This window comes from Artemia franciscana, chromosome 13 (genome assembly GCF_032884065.1).
Source record: "Artemia franciscana chromosome 13, ASM3288406v1, whole genome shotgun sequence".
Classification (NCBI taxonomy): domain Eukaryota; kingdom Metazoa; phylum Arthropoda; class Branchiopoda; order Anostraca; family Artemiidae; genus Artemia; species Artemia franciscana.
The window spans coordinates 36,816,793-36,840,178 of NC_088875.1; the positions used below are offsets into that span (position 1 = coordinate 36,816,793).

The window sequence follows — 23,386 nt, forward strand, 5'->3', positions numbered from 1 at the left end:
TCAAATTACCACCCTATTTCTATTCTGTCAGCATTTTCTAAAATACTTGAGAAGGCAATTTATAAGAGGTTTTATGACTTTCTTAAATCGTCTAATTTCTTCACAAATTCCCAGTTTGGTTTCCGGTCTGGACACAACACTGAACATGCTATCGTTGCTCTCATCCAATATATTCATGAATGCTTAGATAGAGGTGAAATTCCAGCAACAATATATTTAGATTTTAAAAAAGCATTCGATACAATATCCCATTGTATTCTTTTTAGTAAATTGGATAATTGTGGTGTGCGTGGACCGGCGTTGGATCTAGTTAAATCTTATCTTGATAAGAGAAAGCAACGATTAGATGGAGGCAATTTCCTCTCTTCACCTGTACCTCAGTCTTCGAAGGTTGGGGTACCTCAGGGCTCTGTCCTAGGTCCTCTCCTTTTTTTAATTTATATAAATGATTTTCACCGCGCTTTTACATCCCCGTGTCTCAACACACCTTTTGCTGATGATACGGCAGTTTCAATTTCTGAAAAGAATGACGAGGAGCTGGAGGCAAAACTGAATACTGCATTTTCTAATGTTCTTGATTGGTGTTCTTCAAATTTTATTGCTTTGAATGTATCAAAAACTAATTTCATAATTTACGGCAGAAAGTCAAATATCTGCCCTCGTATTACCCGAGTTACTTCTTCAAAGTATCTATTATCAATATCTCGTGTGAAAATGATCAAGTACCTTGGACTTGTGATTGACGAAAGCTTATCTTTTAAAACACACATTCAAAATCTACGATTAAAGATTTCAAGGTATGTTGGTTTAATGCGAAGGTTGAAGCTTTGTTTGCCCTACTCTGCTTTACGAAGTATTTATTTTGCTCTGATTCAGACTAATATTAATTATTGTTCTCTAGTATATTTATCTACATTTAAAAGCCATATTAAACCAATACAGATTTTACAAAATAAAGCCCTAAGAATCCTTAAACTGTTTATTCCATCACCTTTGAACTTCCAAATAAGTCTTCTACTGCATCTTTATATACTTATCTAGATGAACTTCCAGTCTCTCAACAATTTGCTTTTGGAGCAATTCTTTTCAAAATCAATTATGACATTAAGAAATTACCGCCATATTACCTTCATCAAAGTTTGTTCTCCCAATCACAAGATTTACATAATTATAACACTCGACAAAAAAAGGATATCTACATTGACAAGTATAATACTGAGAGATCTAAATTTGCTCCGTTTGTGTCAATAGCTCGGTGCTGGGATGCTCACAAGACTCTTATTGATAAATTTTCCTCTATCCATTTAATAAAAAGGAAACTTAAATTTCATTTAGTTCAGGATTATTTTTAATTAAGTATCTTTTTAGTAAGGCAAAGTTTTTGTATGATTCGTTGCTCTGGGTGATTATGGGCCTCTCAGCTATCTTCCAGTATTAATTTACATTTAACAATATGGACATTTTTAATTTCTTCAATAGTATTGAATGATCCTGGGCTAGCTGCTACTTTCATATTATTGTTGTGTTATTGTATCTTTGCCGTCATGTTTATCTTTGTATTGTAGTGTGTTATTGTTTTATCTTTGTCTAGGCATAGTTTTTCGAGCTTGTCTCCCCATGGGCCGATGTCATTTATATATATATGTATGCGAGATTAATAAATAAATGAACTTGAACTTGAACTTCAACGAATTTTATGTTAGCAATTTTACAAATCTGCTTAAATAAGCATATTCTAACGAAAACTAATCATATCACATTTTTTTGTGCTTACACCATTGAAAATAAAAATAAATTTGCAGTAAAAAAAATTCTTTAATTCCTGAGATTCCAGCAATTAATTTCATAGTAAATCAAATATTCAGTTTATTAGCTCTTTCCGAGGACTTTTCAAGACACACAGGCTTAGAGTTTTCAATAAAACACAACTTTATACGGATGGAGTGGCTGTAAAAGTAAACATTGGGGAGGACTTATTTAATTGTAAATTGACACTTTCAGTTCCTTTTTTAAGATTTAAAAGGGACTTTTATCACTCTTATAGTATGTCTTTAAAGGATAAACAGAAAGAGGAATGGAATTCAAGCCACAAATTCCTTAATTCTACTGCAATTGCTGATTTGTTACCCTATGCCATTGAAACTAATGAACAAAGGCATAATTATGCCTTTGCAGAATGTAGATACTTCAAAAGGCATAGGCATTGTAACATTGCTGATGGTTACTGAATTATGTGAGAGCGCAATTAAAGCAGAAATACAACGACAAGGGAAAAGTTGGGAAAGAAGTTTTTGGATATCTATGACGTCATGGGAAATTACGCTTGATTTCAAATGGATCTGAAGAACTAAGCAAGAGGCCTGGAAAAAGTCTGCAGGCCATGATACACGAAAATGGAGCACCAAGAACGACTAGAAGACGTGGGACAATAAGCGTTAAAACAAATCCCAAAAAAAAACAGTGGACAAAGAAATTCACGGTTAGAAGAACAACAGGGATGATCACATCAAATTGTAGATGATATTTACGGTCAAACGATCTGCGGTTACGCTCAAATGGCTCTTTTTGGTACAAGAAAGTTGCTGCTGGCCAGGGAGTTATAAGCTTCATAATTCTCGAAATTTTTTTTTTCATATACAGGGTCCCAAAACGGGTCCAATGTTCTGAAGAATGCTCAAAGTATTGTCGACCCTCATTCTTCAAACATAAAATTAAGAAAATAAGTTATTTCATTTCTTGAAACTGCCCCTTTTTTGGATTTCTAATTTTCTATTTATTATTCAATGAAAACACTTTAGCAATGGGGCCATGAACCAATACACACACAGTTTTATAGATTTTTGTCTCAGTTCAATTCGTAACGAGAGCCTACTTAATCATCAACTTCCACAGAGATTATCTATGAGATTTTCAAAGAAAAGAGAGCTTGAGAGAACGGCTGGAGCAAGACATCTGTAATTGCCATTTCTCTTATAATTAAAATATAATATAATTTAAACGTCATCTCTTATAATTCCTGGAGCTGCGGCAGCTCGGATTGAACCCCGTGTCTCATATTGCCAGTAGAAATCAATCAGCTGTGTCACCAGAGTTTGCTTAAGTTCATATCAGTTCACGATTAATAGAGCATGTATATACAATCATGACACATGACATGACATACTTACATTATGACCAACAATGCAGTGGGACAAATGGTTGTTTTTTGTTCCTTTAAGTGATTTAGTCTGAAAGTTTGAGCTAGTAAGAAAAACCTAAGCTTTACTTTAAAGAGGGCCTCTCCTTCACCCTCCCTGATGGATCGGGATTAAAACTCGCTTTGTATGCCTTGCTTGAGCTTCTAAAAACAAGGCTCAAAAGTCAAACTCGTATAATAAAATGGTAAGTTCATTAAACTAAGAAAAATAAGCATTATATAATTTCCAATAAATCTCAGGATGAAAGGAAGACAAATTAGCACAAATGTATCAATACCAACCAATTTATTTTTCCACTGAATACTTTCAGTGAGCGGTTTTAGCAAAAACATTTTTTTTACTAATAGTTTTGTTGGAGAAGGGTGACGGGGAGGGGGGAGGGGTGGAATTTTCTCCCTCTAGAAAGTTTAACTCCCTCTCCCCCTTTCTCTCTTTTAGTTTTCGAGAAATTTCTTTTTTTTTGGTATTTTATTGAAAAACACCCTTTGTGGAACCTTTATGGAATTAAAAAGAAAGAAAAAAAAGCCGCACCATACATTTTTAAATACATTAGGCACATTTGCCCCCCCCCCTCTCCAGCATTTTTGAGAATTGGGACCACTTTTTTATATGATATATTCTGCAACATCACCACTAGCAAAATCAAACCATTTTTTTTTCATTCACATTTTCCCAAAAATGATCCATTTTTTAAAGTGTTTTGGGAGTATTTCGAGACTATTCATGAAAGGAATAAGCCTACAAAGTTTGAACAAAGTCCATGAAAATAAGTTTCATGGTTGGTTCTTTGTCTTTAAAAATCTTCCCTGCACCCACCATTTTTGCTAACAACACTACCCAGTTAAGTGAGGTTGTCCACTTTGATTAGTCTTTTCAAACAGTTCGTGGTAACGAACTGTAGCAAGGAGCGATCCGGCTCAATAGTAACCAAAACTGTAAAAAATTGAATTTTGATATTAATAGCTACATCAAAAGAATCGCATTTTAATACTGATTTTAAATATATAAGTTTCATCAAGTTTAGTCTTAGCCATCAAAAGTTACGAGCCTGAGAAAATTTGCCTTATTTAGGAAAATAGGGGGAAACACCCCCTAAAACGCTAAAGTTTTTAATTGTTTTAAAAAGTAGAAGTGTGGCAAAGAGTCAAACTTTAGCGTAAAGAGCGAGGGACTGCGGAGGGGACAACCCATTTCATATACGGAGTAATTTCTGTTCGTTTTAAGTTTTAATGTCGCTCCTTACTTTCAGTTAAAAAAACTAGTTTTTTTTTATTTAATCTTTAACAAAAGTCACCTGTTCATCTTCACTTATTCTTAGCCTTAGGGCCTTAGTATTCTTAACATTAATTTTCAAACCTAATATTGGGTTTGACAAACAAACATAATTTTTGGGAATCCTCCCAAAAATGCAGGCTCAAGGCATTACAAATTTTGAAGTTAAGCTGTGATTGATTTCTAATTAATTATTTTCATCATAAACTATATGTAACATCAAATGTGATAAGCTGAAGTAGCTCAGTTGGGAGAGCGCTACACGGAATGTATGAAAATACATGGAATCCGAGATTGTAGAGGTCCCCGGTTCGAGCTCGGGTTTCGGCAAATTTTTTAGCTTTTTTTTGTCTTGTGTCAGACTTTGTGATAAGCACTTAAACAACTAAAATCTGTATATACAAAATTATAGTGTCTGAAAAAAAAAAAAAAAAAAAAAATTGAAAAAAAGAAGAAACTAAAAAAAAATTAAAAAGAAACAAGTAAAAAAAAAAAGAAACTAAGAAAATAAAAAGAAAAAAACTAAAATCTATATATCTGTATCTTCTATATATATATGTATATAAAAATGTAGTGTCCGTCTGACCGTTACACTATCTTCAATAAAAAAAGGAAAAAATAGGGGGAAATACCCCCTAAAAGTCATATATTCTTAACGAATTTCACATCTTCAGATTCAGCGTATCAGAAAACTCTGCTTTAGAAGTTTTAACCTCCTATCTACACAAACGTGGAATTTTGTATTGTTGCCAGAAGACATCACGGATGACAGTTTATTTATTTTTTCAGGGGTGTTAGTAACGACCCAGTGGTTCTAGAATGTCGCGAGAGTGCTCATTCTAATGGAAATTAAAATTGCTAGTGTCCTTTTAAGTGACCAAGAAATTGGAGAACACCTAGGCCCCCTCCCACCCAGGTCCCCCCCCCAAAAAAAAACAACATCAAAATAATAGCTGAGGATTATAAGATTAAAGTTTCAGTGCATGTTGAAGAGGAAGTTAAAAAGTGGTCGGAAAAAGACCAATCCCCCTATTCCCTTTTTAGCTGCTCTTGCCACGACAGCAATATCTAAGGACGGCTAAGGGTATTAAGTTGAAACTTTAGAGGCATGTTGAGACGAATGTTGAAAAAAGAATGGCGGGCATCTTCCCCCTCTTGCCCTTTTAAATACTTCCTTAACACTGATAAAGATCTTAAAAAAACATTTGATTTGAAATAGCATAAACCCTAACAGCTGTGCTTCTGGGATGACATACCTCCGACAGCCCCGGGCAAGGAATGTAAATTATCTGATTTGTACATTTTTAATCCGGGGTATATCAGAAAAGGCTAAGGTTATTGAATTTCGGGAAATGTTGAGCTAAAAAAAGAAACTATTTGTATCAAAATTATACAAAAGGCCTACCTCTTATGTTTTAGGAACCAGTAAGGATATTCACTTGAAACTTTCAGTACCAATGCTAATACTGCTACTATTGCAGCTACAATTGAGACTGGTTACGACTGCAAATGGGACAACTTCAAACTTTGGCTGCGACTGCTTGCAACTGCTACTACATCTACTTGTGACTACTTTCAACCAATGTTCAGGGGGATATTGAGCTTTGAAACTTTAATGCTGAAAAAAAAAAAAAACACTTAAATGTTAGATGTTTTGATACTTTGATGAAAATTTGATTTTGAAATGGGAAATATCGACAAACTTGAAAATTTAGCAATAAAAAAAGAATAAAATTACTTACAAAAAAAAAATTCCAAAAAAGCAGTTTCTCAAAGAAAACTAAAGAGCCATATTAATTTTGACTATCAGAAATAAATTACTATAATGATTCAAACTCAAGACAACCAGAAATTACTATTAAAGATTAAATAAAACCAAAAACCAACAGAAATCAAATAAACGATCATAAAAAGCAAACAAACAACAAGTACTAATATAAATGAATAAATAAATCTTAAAACGAGCAAAACTTAAATTGAATTATTAAAACGAAACTTTAAACAAACAAAAATCACAACAAACAAGAATTTGGTAACTGCCAGCTTCCCCTTCCTCTATCTGTAAAAGTCTAAGGCTTACTGGGTTATTTTTGGTTTACTGAAAACTAATCATATCACAAATCATATCACATTTTTTTGTGCTTACACCATTGAAAATAAAAATAAATTTGCAGTAAAAAAATTCTTTAATTCCTGAGATTCCAGCAATTAATTTCATAGTAAATCAAATATTCAGTTTATTAGCTCTTTCCGAGGACTTTTCAAAACACAGGCTTATAGTTTTCAATAAAACACAACTTTATACGGATGGAGTGGCTGTAAAAGTAAACTTTGGGGGGGACTTATTTAATTGTAAATTGACACTTTCAGTTCCTTTTTTAAGATTTAAAAGGGACTTTTATCACTGTTATAGTATGTCTTTAAAGGATAAACAGAAAGAGGAATGGAATTCACGCCACAAATTCCTTAATTCTACTGCAATTGCTGATTTGTCACCCTATGCCATTGAAACTAATGAACAAAGGCATAATTATGCCTTTGCAGAATATAGATACTTCAAAAGGCATAGGCATTGTAACATTGCTGATGGTTACTGAATTATGTGAGAGCGCAATTAAAGCAGAAATACAACGACAAGGGAAAAGTTGGGAAAGAAGTTTTTTGGATATCTATGACGTCATGGGAAATTACGCTTGATTTCAAATGGATCTGAAGAACTAAGCAAGAGACCTGGAAAAAGTCTGCAGGCCATGATACACGAAAATGGAGCACCAAGAACGACTAGAAGACGTGGGACAATAAGCGTTAAAACAAATCCCCCAAAAAAAACAGTGGACAAGGAAATTCACGGTTAGAAGAACAACAGGGATGATCACATCAAATTGTAGATGATATTTACGGTCAAACGATCTGCGGTTACGCTCAAATGGCTCTTTTTGGTACAAGAAAGTTGCTGCTGGCCAGGGAGTTATAAGCTTCATAATTCTCGAAATTTCTTTTTCATATACAGGGTGCCAAAACGGGTCCAATGTTCTGAAGAAAGCTCAAAGTATTGTCGACCCTCATTCTTCAAAAATAAAATTAAGAAAATAAGTTATTTCATTTCTTGAAACTGCCCCTTTTTTGGATTTCTAATTTTCTATTTATTATTCTATGAAAACACTTTAGCAATGGGGCCATGAACCAATACACACAGTTTTATAGATTTTTGTCTCAGTTCAATTCGTAACGAGAGCCTACTTGCTCACCAACTTCCACAGAGATTATCTATGAGATTTTCAAAGAAAAGAGAGCTTGAGAGAACGGCTGGAGCAAGACATCTGTAATTGCCATTCCTCTTATAATTAAAATCTATATATATATAAATAAGTTGTCTGTGGATCTGTGGATCGTGGATCAGGTGACGTCATGTTTCGGCTGACGTCATGAAATTAGTTGCCATCATTTTTGCTTTGAAGGTGACGTCATTCAAGTTATATAAGACATATGTTCGCGTAGAATTCTATTAATGTTTAAGTTTACAATGACTGATGAAGATGCTCAAAGAGTCTATGCCAAAAAACTTGCTGCTGATAGAGAAAGTCAGAAAAGAAAGCGTGCCGAGGAATCAAAAGAACAGCAAGGAAACAGGCTTGAGGCTAAAGAACGCAAAACCGCGCAGTTAGATGAAGATCCACCTGGACAGCGAGAGTCAAAACATATTAAAACTGAAAATGATAGCGATGATGATTGGGATTTTGACTTGGATAAGGTCATCAATGACCACCAGATTTTAGTTAAAAAAACAAAGGTTCGGCGATATGTATTTCATAGTGAAGCTGAAAAATAAAGAAGAAAAAGAAAACTGAAAAAAGAAAAAAGAGAAATTACAGACTGGGATACCGGGACACAAATGACGACCGGGACACAGGGAATATAAATGACGACCAGGACATAGGTATTTAAGAATATCGTTCAAAGACAAATTTTTAATTGTAAGAAGACCGTTGAAAGAGAAATTTCTAATTGTAAAATGACTGAAAAACCTACAATGGCAACGGTACCACCATCGAAGTAGATAACCAGTGGGTTTACGGCCAACCTACCATCTTCAAAGATACCACGATAGGAAGACTCTACACCGTTCACCCCAATCAACATGAATGCTTCTTTCTACGCCTGCTTTTGGTGAATGTACCCGGTCCGACATCCTTTGAGTATTTGAGAACTGTAAACGGTACTATACATGACACTTACCGTAGTGCATGCCAAGCTCTGAATTTATTGGAGAATGACCAACACTGGGATAACTGCATCAATGACGCGTGCGAAACGTCAACCCCAAGTCAAATTCGTACACTTGCTCTCCATAAGCTCCTACAGAGTTATGGGAAAAATATAAGTCAAAAATGTCCGAAGATATACTCCATCGAAAACAGTTAGAGACGTCAGAAATGACTTTTGATTTTACATCAGAAATTTATAACGACACTTTAGTTATTATAGAAGATTTGTGCGTACGTATGGCAAACAAACCTCTTCAGGATTTGGGAATGCCTTCACCTAACCGTATCGCTGCTGTTTCGACATGTGTAGAATTGGATCGTGAACAAAGTTACAGTACGAGTGATCTATTGTCGTATGTACAAAATAACATTTACAAGTTAACGTCGGAACAAAAAGACATTTATGATACGATAGACTCAATTTCAGGACGTATACAACTACCTGCTGATTTCTGTAGTTTAGTGACGTCCAAAAATGAATTGATTGAAAAAGTATTTCCGAATATTCTAAAAAATTATAAAAATAATAAATGGCTTTTAGTTATTATAGAAGATTTGTGCGTACGTATGGCAAACAAACCTCTTCAGGATTTGGGAATGCCTTCACCTAACCGTATCGCTGCTGTTTCGACATGTGTAGAATTGGATCGTGAACAAAGTTACAGTACGAGTGATCTATTGTCGTATGTACAAAATAACATTTACAAGTTAACGTCGGAACAAAAAGACATTTATGATACGATACACTCAATTTCAGGACGTATACAACTACCTGCTGATTTCTGTAGTTTAGTGACGTCCAAAAATGAATTGATTGAAAAAGTATTTCCGAATATTCTAAAAAATTATAAAAATAATAAATGGCTAAGTGAAAGAGCGATTCTCGCACCCAAAAATATAGACGTCCACGAAATCAACAATATTGTTTTGACCAAGATTCGAGACCAGGCAGTCCTTTGCAAGTCAGTCGACACAGTTTTGGAACCAAATGAAGCGGTTAATTATCCATCTGAATTTTTAAATTCCATATATCTTTCAGGGTTTCCACCACACGTGCTACAACTAAAAATAGGCGTACCAATAATACTTTTAAGAAATATCAACCCACCAAAGCTTTGCAATGGCACGCGACTTGCCGTAAAAAAAAACAATGGAAAGCCTAATAGAGGGAACAATCTTGACAGGGCCTTTGTATCCATCTATCTATCTATCTATATAAAAACGAGTTGTGTGTATGCATGTTTGTTTGTTTATAAAAAGAGCGTTTGCATATGACGTCATTATTAGTGCATACGGCTTTGTATATGCACAGACAATGGGAAAGCCAAGAATGTTGTATATTCGCAATTTTTACATAGTTTAACTCCTACAGACGAAATGAATGCTTGCCTGAAAAATTCTAATTTATGGGCACAAGTAAAAATATTAAAATTAACTACAAATATGCGTGTCCGATTGCAAAATGATGATTCTGGTCAAACATTTTCAGATCAATTGCTGGCAATTGGAAACGGAAAGCTTCCAGTAGTGGGAAAGCCAAAAATGTTGTATATTCGCAATTTTTACGTAGTTTGAAACACATATATAAATCTATCTATATTCACAGGTGGGACACAGGGACACAACTACAATGGCGCGTAACTAATATGGCGCGTAACGACTTACGCGCGCGGGGGGGCTTGGGGGGGCGCGAAGCGCCACCCCAACAGCTAGTATAATATAATTTAAACGTCATCTCTTATAATTCCTGGAGCTGCGGCAGCTCGGATTGAACCCCGTGTCTCATACTGCCAGCAGAAATCAATCAACTGTGTCACCAGAGTTTGCTTAAGTTCATATCAGTTCACGATTAATAGAGCATGTATATACAATCATGACACATGACATGACATAATTACATTATGACCAACAATGCAGTGGGACAATTCATGAGCTAATACAAATGCAAATTCATCTTCATTTGCGCATCTGTCCAAAAGACCAGAAAATACTAGAATTGTACCAGACTGAAAAAAAAATTGAAGCTAAAATGGAACTAACTACTGAAGCACCTTTAAATAAAAAAAATTGTTGTCACCTAGTTCTGAAAACTTTCCAATCAATCTTTTTCTATTAAGATGAATACATGAAAAATTAAAAATAAGAATATATAAATATATTCTACTGAGATAAACATAGATTTATCATTCCTGAACCACCTTTAAATGATAATTTCCTCTGTCGATAGTTTTTTTTCACAAATTGCGTTTTCAAGACTGTGGTTACTATGGACTACAGTTCACTTATTGCTAAATTAAAAAAGAAAAACAAGTTCTTGTGTGCTGTTTCAAAAGTTCCTCAAACGCCATGCGTTCTTAATGAAATTCTTGAGATTCTTGCACTTTTTGAAAAGATTATAATATTCTAAATAAAATTTTTCTATTTATTGCACTTCTTCTTGGACCATTGGCCCCCTTCCCCAAAAGAAACTACAACGCCCTGAATTGTGTGTTTTCTTACTTACTTGAACATGAAGTCGCTAAATTCCTCTCATCTTCACTTGTCATTAACTTGAAACCATTCAGGTTTCGATTGTTTTTTTTGTTTTTTTATTCTGACATGTGAGTGGAAAGACAACAGATTTACCTGAATATTAATAAAAATTAGTGATTTCTTGCTGAAATTAATTCGAACCACAGTCATTATAGTTAACAGGCAATAAAAATAGATCGAAGCAGTTTTAAGACAGTTATATATTTAAAAGAATACAACTGACTGGGTTTTCAATTAAGTCTTGAGCTAACTAAGATGAAAGGGACAGACAGGAGTTCTAGGCAAAATACCCATATACAAACAAAACAGACTTGTGGGTTTTAAGTAATTCATCAGCCTTCCATGTTTAAAAATGTTTAAAACATACATTGGTTGTTTTTTGTTACTTTAAGTGATTTAGTCTGAAAGTTTGAGCTAGTAAGAAAAACCTAAGCTTTACTTTAAAGAGGGCCTCTCCTTCACCCTCCCTGATGGGTCGGGATTAAAAATCGCTTTGTATGCCTTGCTTGGGCTTCTAAAAACAAGGCTCAAAAGTCAAACTCATATAATAAAATGGGAAGTTCATTAAACTAAGAAAAATAAGCATTATATAATTTCCAATAAATCTCAGGATGAAAGGAAGACAAATTAGCACAAATGCATCAATACCAACCAAATTGTTTTTCCACTGAATACTTTCAGTGAACGGTTTTAGCAAAAACATTTTTTTACTGATAGTTTTGTTGGAGAAGGGTGACGGGGAGGGGGGAGGGGTGGAATTTTCTCCCTCTCCCCCTTTCGCTCTTCTAGTTTTCGAGAAATTTCCTTTTTTGTTATTTTATTGAAAAACACCCTTTGTGGAACCTTTATGGAATTAAAAAGAAAGAAAAAAAGCCGCACCATACATTTTTTAAATACATTAGGCACACTTGCCCCCCCCCTCCAGTGTTTTTGAGAATTGGGACCACTTTTTTTATATGATATATTCTGCAACATCACCACTAGCAAAATCAAACCATTTTTTTTTTCATTCACATTTTCCCAAAAATGATCAATTTTTTAAAGTGTTTTGGGAGTATTTCGAGACTATTCATGAAAGGAATAAGCCTGCAAAGTTTGAACAAAGTCCATGAAAATAAGTGTCATGGTTGGTTCTTTGTCTTTAAACATTTTCCCTGCACGCACCATTTTTGCTAACAACACTACCTAGTTAAGTGTTGTTAGCGAACGAACTAAGAAAAACGAACTAAGAGATGGAAGGGGCCCAGAGAAAAAATATAATCCTTTTTCAATTTTGAGCCTAACTTCCGCAAAGGAGTAATAATGTCAGAAGCCCCGAAATACCGAATTATTTTCTTTTCAAACAGTTCGTGGTAAGGACCTGTAGTAAGGGGCGACAAGGCTCAATAGTAAACGAAACTCTAAAAAACGGAATTTTGATGCTAAAAGTTACATCAAAAGAATCGAATTTTTACACAAATTCCAAATATATAAGTTTCAATTAATTTAGTCTTTGTCATCAAAAGTTATTTGCCCTGAGAAAAATTGCCCTATTTTGGAAAAAAGCGGGAAACACTCCCTAAAAGTCACAGAATCTTAACGAAAATCACACTATCGCATTCGGTATATCAGAGAACTCTATAGCAAAAATTTCAAGCTCCTATCTTAAAAAATGTGGAATTTTGTATTTTTTGCCAGAAGGACAAATCACGGGTACGTGTTTATTTGTTTGTTTGTTTTTTTTGTTTTTTTTTTCCAGGGGTCATCTTATCGACCAAGTGGTCCTAGAATGTCGCGAGAGGGCTCATTCTAACGGAAACGAAAAGTTCTAGTGCCCATTTTAAGTGACCAAAAAAATTCGAGGGCAAATAGGCCCCCTCCCATGTTCATTTTTTTCCAAAAGTCAACAGATTAAAATTTTAAGATAGCCATTTTGTTCAGCATAGTCGAAAACTATAATAACTATGTCTTTGGGAATGACTTACTCCCCCACAATCCCTGAGGGAGGGGCTGCAAGTTACAAACTTTGACCAGTGTTTACATATAGTAATAGTTATTGGGAAGTGTACAGACGTTTTCATGGGGATTTTTTGGTTTGGGGGTTGGGTTGATGGGAGAGGGCTTTGTGGGAGGATCTTTCCTTTGAGGAATATGTCATGGGGGAAGAAAAATTCAATGAAAAGGGCGCAGGATTTTCTAGCATTACTATAAAAAAAAACAATGAAAAAATAAACATGAAAACGTTTTTTCAAATAAAAGTAAGGAATAGCATTGAAATTTAAAACAAACAGAGATTATTACGCATATGAGGGGTTCTAAAAATACTTTAGCATAAAGAGCGAGGTATTTTGGAGGAGATAAATACCTCGCTCTTTATACTAAAATATTTTTAGTGATTTCAACTATTTATTCTACGGCCTATTTGATTCAGGGGTCATTCTTAAAGAATTGGGACAAAACTTACGATTTAGTGTAAAGAGCGAGGTATTAAAGAGGGTACAAACCCCCTCGTACACATAATAAAAATAAGAATATAAAAGTTTGTCACGTAAGTTAATTCTCTGCAGCACCAAGCCGGCTGAGGCCAACACAGCTACGCACGCTGCTCCTCCAACCTAGTCTATTTAAAGCCTCCCTCTTTATACCCTCCCAGGAAGTTCCCATTTCCTTTAAATCTCTATTTATGACATCCTCCCAACCCAGACAAGGACGACCTGCTTTCCATGTAGCCCCAGACGGTTGGCCAAAAAGGACAATCTTTGGTAATCTGTCATCCTTCATCTGTAGAACGTGGCCTAGCCATCTCAACCTTTCTTTCATTATAGCCCCAGAAAGCGGATTGAACCACACTTTTCGTACAACCTACTGTTTGAAGTACGGTCAGTCAGCCGGGTACTCAGAACAATCCGTAGACAATTTCTCTGGAAAACATCTAGTAAATTTTCATCTGCTTTTTGGAGTGCCCATGCTTCAGAGCCATATTTGGCCACTGTCATCACTGTAGCTTCCAATATTCTAATCTTGGTTTGTAGACTTATCTTTCTATTCTTTCAAACTTTTTTTTAACTGTGAAAAAACACCCTGAGCCTTAGCTATTCTACTTTTAATATCTTCACTGCTCCCACCATCTTTACTAATAATACTACAAAGGTAACTGAAGCTCCCAATCTGATCAATCTTTTCGTTACCTAGAATTTATGCGGCCCAATCGTCCGCAAGCAATTTTATAGATGGTGGATTCTCATTGAGGATGGCACTGTCCTGTAGGATACAACATAAAGACAAACAACAGCTAAAAAGACAAACAACAAAATTTCAACGAATTTTATTTTAGCAATTTTACAAATCTGCTTAAATAAGCATATCGAATAGGGGAGAATATTCGCAGCAAGTGTAGTTTTACCAGTCAAAATTGGAACCTCCTTTAGACTTCAGAGAATGGATAGCTGGAACTGACACTTCCATTGCTTTGTTTGACTATTCGACTGCTTATTAGTGCTTTCAACTTCCATTACAACTTTCAAACCAGTATACAACGCTGTGCTGAATTCTGTCTATCGTTCAATGCAAGTTGCCGTGAAATCTGGTCTGTTTATACTATAGTGTGTTATTTTTGGAGAAATGTGTTATTTTGAAAGCGAAAATGATTCTCTATGATAAAGTTTAAAAATATAGCGAGACATTGAAAAAGGGCCAGATATAAAACAAAATTGGCAAAAATGTGAGAAAGATCTTAAACGGTTACAAAAATTTGTATTTTCGACCCTTCCAAAGCTCTGATCCTATCGAGGGCCCCCTCCTCCACGCCCTTTGTTCCCCAAACGTGCCAGATCAAAATTTTGTTATAGCCATTTTGTTCAAAATAGTTTAAAAAAAAATAAGACTATACCCCCAACCTCCTGGGCAAGGGCTATAAGTTATGCAAGTTGCCCATTGTAATTATACAGGGACGGTGTGTTAGATCCTGGGTCTTCAAAAAAGAATAGGGTATTAAGGTGAAACTTTAAGAAAATGTCGAGGGGAATACTGAACACAATCAAAACTCACTATGTACTTTCTGAGGTTAAAAAAGGGAATACCTGAAAATTTTTAAGAAATAACAAGGGTATTAATTTGATACTTTTTCAAAATTTGATACTTGAAAATTTTCAAGAGAGATTAGAGTGCAACCAGCCCCCTCTCCTTGCCCTTTTAAGGTGCTCCGCTGCTACACACTGAATTTAAATTTTGGAATTGTTATTTTGTTCAAACTAATTAAAAGATCTAGTCGCTGAATTCCAGGGACACCACAACCCCCTAGCTCTGGGGGCGAGGATTGTAAATTATGCAATTTGCCCAATCGCGGGATTTATCATTAGGAATAGAGGAAATATGTCATCCTGGGAGTATCCAAAAAGGCTAAGGGTCTTGAGATGAATTTTGGAAAACATTGAATGTTATATGGGTGTGCTATGCACAAAGTGGTATGTTAAGAGACACTAGGTGGATAGCGTTTATCAAAAAAGAGGACCTGCAGTATTTTAAGGATGGCTGAGGGTATTAAGCTGAAACTTTTCAGGATATGTTAAGAGGGATTTTAAGACTTGGCTGGAGGTCCCAGCCCTTCCATTCTCTTTTTTGTTACCCTCCTTCCAATTAAATTTGATCAAATTTAATCCTGGCCCTTCAGGCCCTTCCAATTAAATTTGATCAAATTTAATCCTGGCCCTGGCCAATTAAATTTGATTCAAATTTAATCCTGGCCCTTCAGATCTAGAACGTTGTGTGCTAAACCTGCTTTATCTAAAATTCAACAAGTATGACGGAGATCTCTGCGCTGTTATTTTATTGCATTTCCCTTTAAAAACATGTAGTTGCTTGTTTAGCTTCTTAATGTGAAATCATTGTTACTCCTTAGATTTAGCTTGACCTTTTTGGGAATTAGAATTATTAGTTTAAAACAAATAGCTTTTATTATTTTAATACATTTATTTTTGATTGTATCTGTTATTGTCTTCCCATTGTTAGCTTTTTAATTCTTACAATGTGGGTTGTTTTGAATGCTATTCAAGGAGTTTGACACATGGTTATTCTCTTGTATCCCAAGATTACTAGAAATTAAATTGTATGCTATAAATCAGGTTGAGGAGAAAGGTTGATTTATATGGGTCTATACTCCAAATCGTAAAACGATGGTGGTCAAAATAGATGCGACTCTATAAAAGTCCGAAGTTTACAGATCATTTAAATCCTTTCATCATAATATCTAAAGTACACATACATCCAAACTTTTATAAATATAATAAGGTATATTTTCAACATACAGACAAGAAGACATTATAAAGAAATTTACCCTTATCGCAACCCTGAAACCGCATAAAGAAATTTACATAAAGAAATATATACGATAAAACTACAATAGCTATTTTCACAAATTTTTCACTTAAGAGAGATAGCTAACCATAGGTGAAATTCTTCAAAAGTGAAATAAAAGATAATTACAGATATTTGTTTCCTCGAGCGAACAAGACATTTATTGATATCTATGGATTACCAAAAGAAATTAAACTGTGAGACTTTGGGCATCTTGATGGGGATGGTCAATTCATGTAAGTCCATCCTTAGGATTGTAGGATGATTATTCTCAGGTATCCATATAGTCTATACAAGTCTAAAGTTTAAAGACATCTTCAGTCTGTTTGTCTTAATAAAATTTGACAATGTTTGAATAGTAAATTATAAACAATTATATTTGAAGAATAGATTTATATCGATAGTTCCTTTCCACTAGATACTATGCACAATCTATGCTACCTAATAAGCATTCAAACTTGTATAAATTAAACAAACAGCAGCCTTACAAGACATAATCATAAAGCAATTATACAATACTCATCCTACACTGATAACACTGTTATACATTTTTTTCTAGATTTTCTACAAAATTTAAGTAGCAATCCAAAGATTCTTGATAGAATTACAAAAGCTTGCTTATAGCTATTTTTTTTAACAACATATAAAAATTGTGCCAGTCAAGTAACGAGGTAAACTAAGTTTGTAGGAAAAAACTTTTCCTATAAAACATGTTTTCAGCAGAGCTTAGGAGCTACAATAAATTTAAGACAAGCAAAAATAAATCAAATAGTAAATTATTGTAAAATTTGAGTAAGGGAAATCCAAAAACTTATAGATATTAAATAATTAGTCAAGTTTAGCTTAATATGAACAAAAATAACCATATGCTGAATTGGTACTGACATAAGTCTTAAAAAGTCACAGTCTCAAATAAAGACATTGTTGCAGACATGCTGATGAGGAGTTGCTGGCACTTGCTGCCACAGTCACAAGTATTAGTATTTGCAAGAAGTTGAAATCTACACTACTTTCTGTTGTAAGTAGTTGCAGTCAAATCTGAAATTAATAGCAGTCACATGTAAAAAAAAGTTACAAGGAGTCACCACTGCAATGATTTGCAATTTCAAGAAGTCGAAGTTTCAAGTTACTGCAGTTGTAAGGAGGCAAAAGTGCAAGTTGTCGCAGTTAAAAGCATTCGCAGGCCCAAGTAGTCACAGCCACAGTCAAAAGCAGTTCTGATGAAATAAGTTTCACACATGGTCTAAAGTGCTCGCAGTCTCAGTTACAAGAATTTTCTGTTGTAAACTAAGCTTGCAATAGTTGAGTTGAGCTTATCAAGTTTAGATTAAAGTTAAGTTACAAGAGATAAATTATGTTAGAAAAGTTAAGCTTATCAAGATACGATGGTTTAGTTAAGTGAAATCGACAACAAGTCAAGCTTAAAATGAACAGATATTGCTAGAAACAGGATTAGGGCCAACAGAAGTCTTAAGAAGCTTCTCAAGTGGCCATTGTCGTAGTCCTACCTGGGTGCAGTTGCTGTTACTTGCAACTGACAACAAAAAGAGTTGTAATCCCAAAAAGTTAGAGCCTCCAGTAGTTCCTATCGCAAGCAGTTCCAGTCAAAGTTGAAACTAATAGTAGTCATAAGCACACAGTCACAGTAACAAGGTGTCACCCCAGCCAAAGTATGCAGTCTCCAGAAGTCAGTTTGTAGTTGTCGCAGTCTTAAGCACTTAGAAGTGCAAGTTGTCCAGGTCACAAGCAGTTGTATTCCCATGTACTAATAGTCACATCCACAAGCAGTGGTTAAAAAAAAAAGTTGCAGTCAAGGTCAAAAGTACTTACAGTTGTAAGCAGTCAAAGTAAGGAAAAGTTGCTGTCGTAAGTCGTCGCAGTCAGAAAAGGTTAAAGTTTTTAAATTGTTACATTTGCAATCACAATCACAATTGGCTTCAGTGATGGCTATAAGGAGTCACTATTTCTCGTGGTCGTAGAATTTGCAGTAGCTAGTAGTACATACAGTATTATTAATAGTAATATTAGTAGAAGTAATAGCAAAAGTAACTACAGTAAGACTAACAACATCATAAATTCTAACTCTAAGTGTAACTATTTACATATGTACAATATAGAATACATGTATATGAGTATAACTAACACTCCCAACACTAACTAACGCTCCTTACATTTTGTAGAAATCTCCACATCCATAAACATCCAATTTTTTTGTTTCATTTTTCATTCAATAAATTTGGATGTCTTGATGTTAAGAGATCATGCGAATTATACTATGGTGACAAATTGGTGTGCATCCACATGAACCAAAACCTCCGTTATCGACTATATATTTGGTAATCTTCAGTCTATCATCGTCGCTTAGTTTTCCATTTCTGTTCACATAATCTAAAGGTGTAAGACCTCTATCCTTAGCATTGAACAGATTCTTTTTCATCTTTGGATCCTCTATAGCATTTAGGATAGCTTTAATCACTTCAAGCCGCCCATTCCAAAAAAAATAAGAAAGTAGCCTTGCTGCATAACTTAAACTGAGTTCAGAGGCTGGACTTGGATCTTGTAATAATAATTTCTCTTCTATCGATCTTAGCTTGTGATCTTCCCAAGCATAGGGTGCACGAACTTTTTCCATAACATATGATACTAATGTTTTTATGTTCAAGTTGTTGCTATCAGCACCTTTCAATAATAAATCGCAAGCAATTTTTAGTCTATTGTTTTCGATAGCATAATAGAGAGCAGTTTTACCATAAATATCCTTTTGGTTTACAAAACAAACTAAATTTGACGTTCTATATTCCTCTTTTTTAAAGGTTCCATGCTCTAAAATATTCTCTTCTGGAATGTCATTATAATAACTTAATAAATACGTCATAATATTGCAATGATCATTTTGAACAGCATAATGCAAAGGTGTTTTCCCATCCTTGTCAGGCTGTGGCCAAGTCAACAAAGCAAGAATTTCTGTTCTTTTTGTACTTTCTATTTGCTTAATTATGCTGTTGATAAAAATACGAGAGGTATGAGGTAACATTTTGTTAATGATTTCCAGTGTCCCACTAATATCAGCGACCATTTTTTCAGCAAAAGCAGAAGCAGCAAAATATTCAGCAAAGGTAGCATGGGTAAATTGAGGTTTGTCACCCATGATTTGATTGATAATACCTTCATTTTCACCCCCACTTCTAATATCTTCTATCCAACCATTGATCTCCTCTTGATTTGTAGAAGACACTTTTTTAAAATCATCATTATTCAACAATGTGTATAATGCTAGCTCTTGTTTTTGTTTTTTAAACTTTTGGTACTCTTGTTCAAGTAACTTCTTATTCCTTGGTTTTGTGAAATCTATTTCTTGTTTCTTTTTAAAATGTATATCATAGAATATTGTTTCTACGAACCTTTCATATAAATCTGCAATGTTAAGTTGACTTGGTAGGGCTGGTTTTTTATTCTGAATCTTAGTAGCACATAAAAATTCTTTACATCCTTGCCATTGTTTTGTTTGGTTTCTCTCTTTATTCTCATAAAAAATGTTTGCTACCATCCAGGTGTGTAACGGAATGCTAGTAAATTCTGTCTCTAAATTGCGAGTTGATGCAGAAAATCGTGTAATTAACTCATGTCCATAAATTTCAAGCTGTTGATAATTAACCTGAGAAACTTTTTCTTCCTTGAGTTTTTGTTTCCAAAATTTAGCTAAAAAATTTAATTGATCTGAATCCTCAGAAAATGGCTTTAGATCATAAGCAAGAACACCAAACTTATTTTCTAAATCCATCTTCATATTTGGCCTGGTAGTTACCAGCAATCTTTCTATCTTGGTTTTTTTTAACACCGCAAGCCAATCAATTACTATTTTTTTATATTCGGGCACAATTTCATCAAAACCATCGACTAAGATTACTATCTGCATTGCATTTTCAGAACCCATACGAAGATTATAATCTAATAACTTCTTCTCTAGACCATCCTCTAGCTGTAATAATTTGCTGAGTAAAAAATCTATAGCTTGATTCTCATTTAATAGGCCTGTAGTTGCCAAGTCATTTAACTGACCTGTATGCTTGATTAAATTAATTCTTATTATCCATCTATCAGAATATTTTTCCTTTATTTTCTTAGATAGGCTCGTTAGAACTGTTGTCTTCCCCATCCCTGCAGTATCAGAAATGATTATTAATTTATTTTCTTTACACTGGTCTACAAACTCTGACTCCGAATAATAATCAGTACAACTTCCTTTAGACTTGACATATGTACGTAATTGTGACAATGAGCCTTGCGATTTCTGCCAAATTAATTTTCCAGGCTCACTTTTTAGCCAGTGGACGTTAGCATCAGGGTTTCTTTCACATATACAGTCAAAATGTTCCTTTGTATACACTAGCTTATCCTGGAACGATCTATCATTTTCTATTTGTATTTTGGAATGATCTATCAAAAGTTGATTTATTTTACGATTTATATAGCAATGCTTGATTTCACCTAAATCAGTCAGTTGAGAACCTATATTTATCTCTTTGCCTCGGACAAGATCAGCAAATACATTTATATCTATAATATCTCGCGGAAATGGATGTAACAATTGATTTAAACTTGTCTTTTCTCCTTCGCCTTGAAGAAGTATTAGCTTTTTCTCCAAAGGGTCTTTGAATGGTTTAAAATCCTGAGTATCAATTTCATCATTGAGTTCATAATAGTTTAGTACATTTGTAAATCGAAAATGTTCATTTAAAGCATTCGTTCTTTCTTTATGATTAACTAAAATGATCTTTTTCTTAGAACCTAGTTGGGTTAGGCTAGACAATAAGGAATTATATAGATCAAATAATTTTTCTTGACTAAAAGACCGATCATTACATTCTATTATCAGTAAGGTTGTGGCTGAGCCCTTGAATGTGTTTACTACAGCTTTTTTATGTTCATCACTTCGTAAAACTTCTTCTAGGGTTACGGAAATTCTATTACTTTTATCTAGACTATAGTCGGTTCTGGTGTTTAGGTACTGCAAAAGTTTTATGCTACTGAATAGAGGTTCTAAAGTTTTTAGATGCAATACAGATCCATTAACATCATCTAAAAATCGATCTAATCCAGTTAATATATGTAAGTTTTCAAATGTACCATACGAAAGGGTTTGTTTGTCATACATTATAGTCATGCTAGCTACTATTATGGACGTGCGGATTTTGTTTTCCAATTCTTTGAAGTAACTTACGGCATTTTCCCCATCAATCCAGCCAGAAGGACGACCCCCTTTTCTAAATAGGTCCTTTTCTAAATTTTGTCGATAATGTTTAAATGAATCACCAAGTATTTCATTGAAAGGAGTACCTGCAAATATTTCTTGCTGATATAGACCCGAAAGTTTCAACTCTAAAAAATCTGCGTTGGGTTGATTAATTACGAAAACTAACCGATTTAAAAAGTTATTTATTTCGTTTTCTTGTTCGGATACTGTTGAACGTAGGTTGTTATTTTGACTTTCAAAATCAGAAATCGTTTGCAATAGACTCCTTTTTAGTTTATCACTTATCACATTAAGTTGTTTATAGTTTTTATAGCTATGTTTCTTAGGTCCTCCTGACGACAAATCAAAAATATCTATAATACCTAAAGGTGCATCCTCTTTGAATTTAAAGTTTGCTTCCTCTAACCGTCGAGTGTCGAAATTTGCACTGGTAAACAACACTACATACTGAATCTCACAATCTTCGAAATACAGTCTTTTCTTAGCTTCTTTGTTATCCTCTGCATTAAAACTCTTTTTGTCTGTAAATTTTTTAATATCCAGTTTAAGGTCAAGATAAGAAAGGAAGTATTTTTGTATACCAAAGTCACCCTTAGTTGATTCTAAATCAAAATTGTCAATTTTTTTAGTTACTGTACTGTGTTTAACCTGAACTGGAATGATATATTTCTTGTCACTTTCTTTATAGCTAAAAACTGTATCATCAAACTTCTGATTACTTGTTTCTCTTGTTTTAACTTCTCTACCAATCTTAAATTCACTATTCTGAAATTTGGTTCGTCCTGCTCTTTCCATCATACAAAAAACCATATCTTCAAATTTGTCCGCCATTTCACCTCTTAATGTGTCATCAGTTTTTTCAACAAAGTCAACGTCACAATGATGTTCCAGGTTTTTTTTTATATCCTCATAAATATTCCTGTTTTTCAATTTTTTGTTTTTTAGTATTTTTTCTACTAGATCCAATGTGGTTTGACCCTTGTCATTTTTGATGTCAGTTTTTATGTCAGGATAACCTAGAAGATATGTTACAACACTTTTATAGCCATTCTGAGTAGCAATATGTAATGGAGTGTTTTTGTTTTCACTAGTATTGGTGCTTGGTGCATTGACGTCTGCCCCTTTCTTAACGACGTTCTTCACTTCATGCAATCGATTCTCTTCAGATTTTTGTATTTTAGGTGATAAAGCATCAAATAACGCTTTGGTTTCACTGGAAAGTTTTTTGACATTAGATCTGGAATCTACACTTTGGTTTAGCATCTGGGATTCTCACTCAGTTAATAAAGGGTTGACTGTTCTGACTATTGTGTATTAATATTTTTCTTTCTGACTATATTAATAAAATTTTTTCTTTTTAGTTTTTTTTGTAGTTATTACTTTAATCTATTGTCAAAATATATAGAAATATTTATGCAATTACCAGTTTCTACATTTTTAGTTTCAGTTTGCTTTTCAGTTTAGTTTCATTTTTATATATATTTAAGATATAATCTGGCGTAACGGACAGACAACTTATTTTTATATATATAGAA

General features: G+C 34.2%; 1 protein-coding gene across 1 annotated transcript; it reads right to left on the reverse strand.

Moving 5' to 3' along the window:
* Positions 1 to 18,799: 18,799 nt before the first annotated feature.
* Positions 18,800 to 23,114, reverse strand: LOC136034889 (uncharacterized). Its single transcript, XM_065716376.1, has one exon. The coding sequence runs from the start codon at positions 23,112 to 23,114 to the stop codon at positions 18,849 to 18,851; it is 4,266 nt and encodes a 1,421-aa protein (XP_065572448.1). The 3' UTR covers positions 18,800 to 18,848.
* Between the last annotated feature and the right edge of the window lie 272 nt (positions 23,115 to 23,386).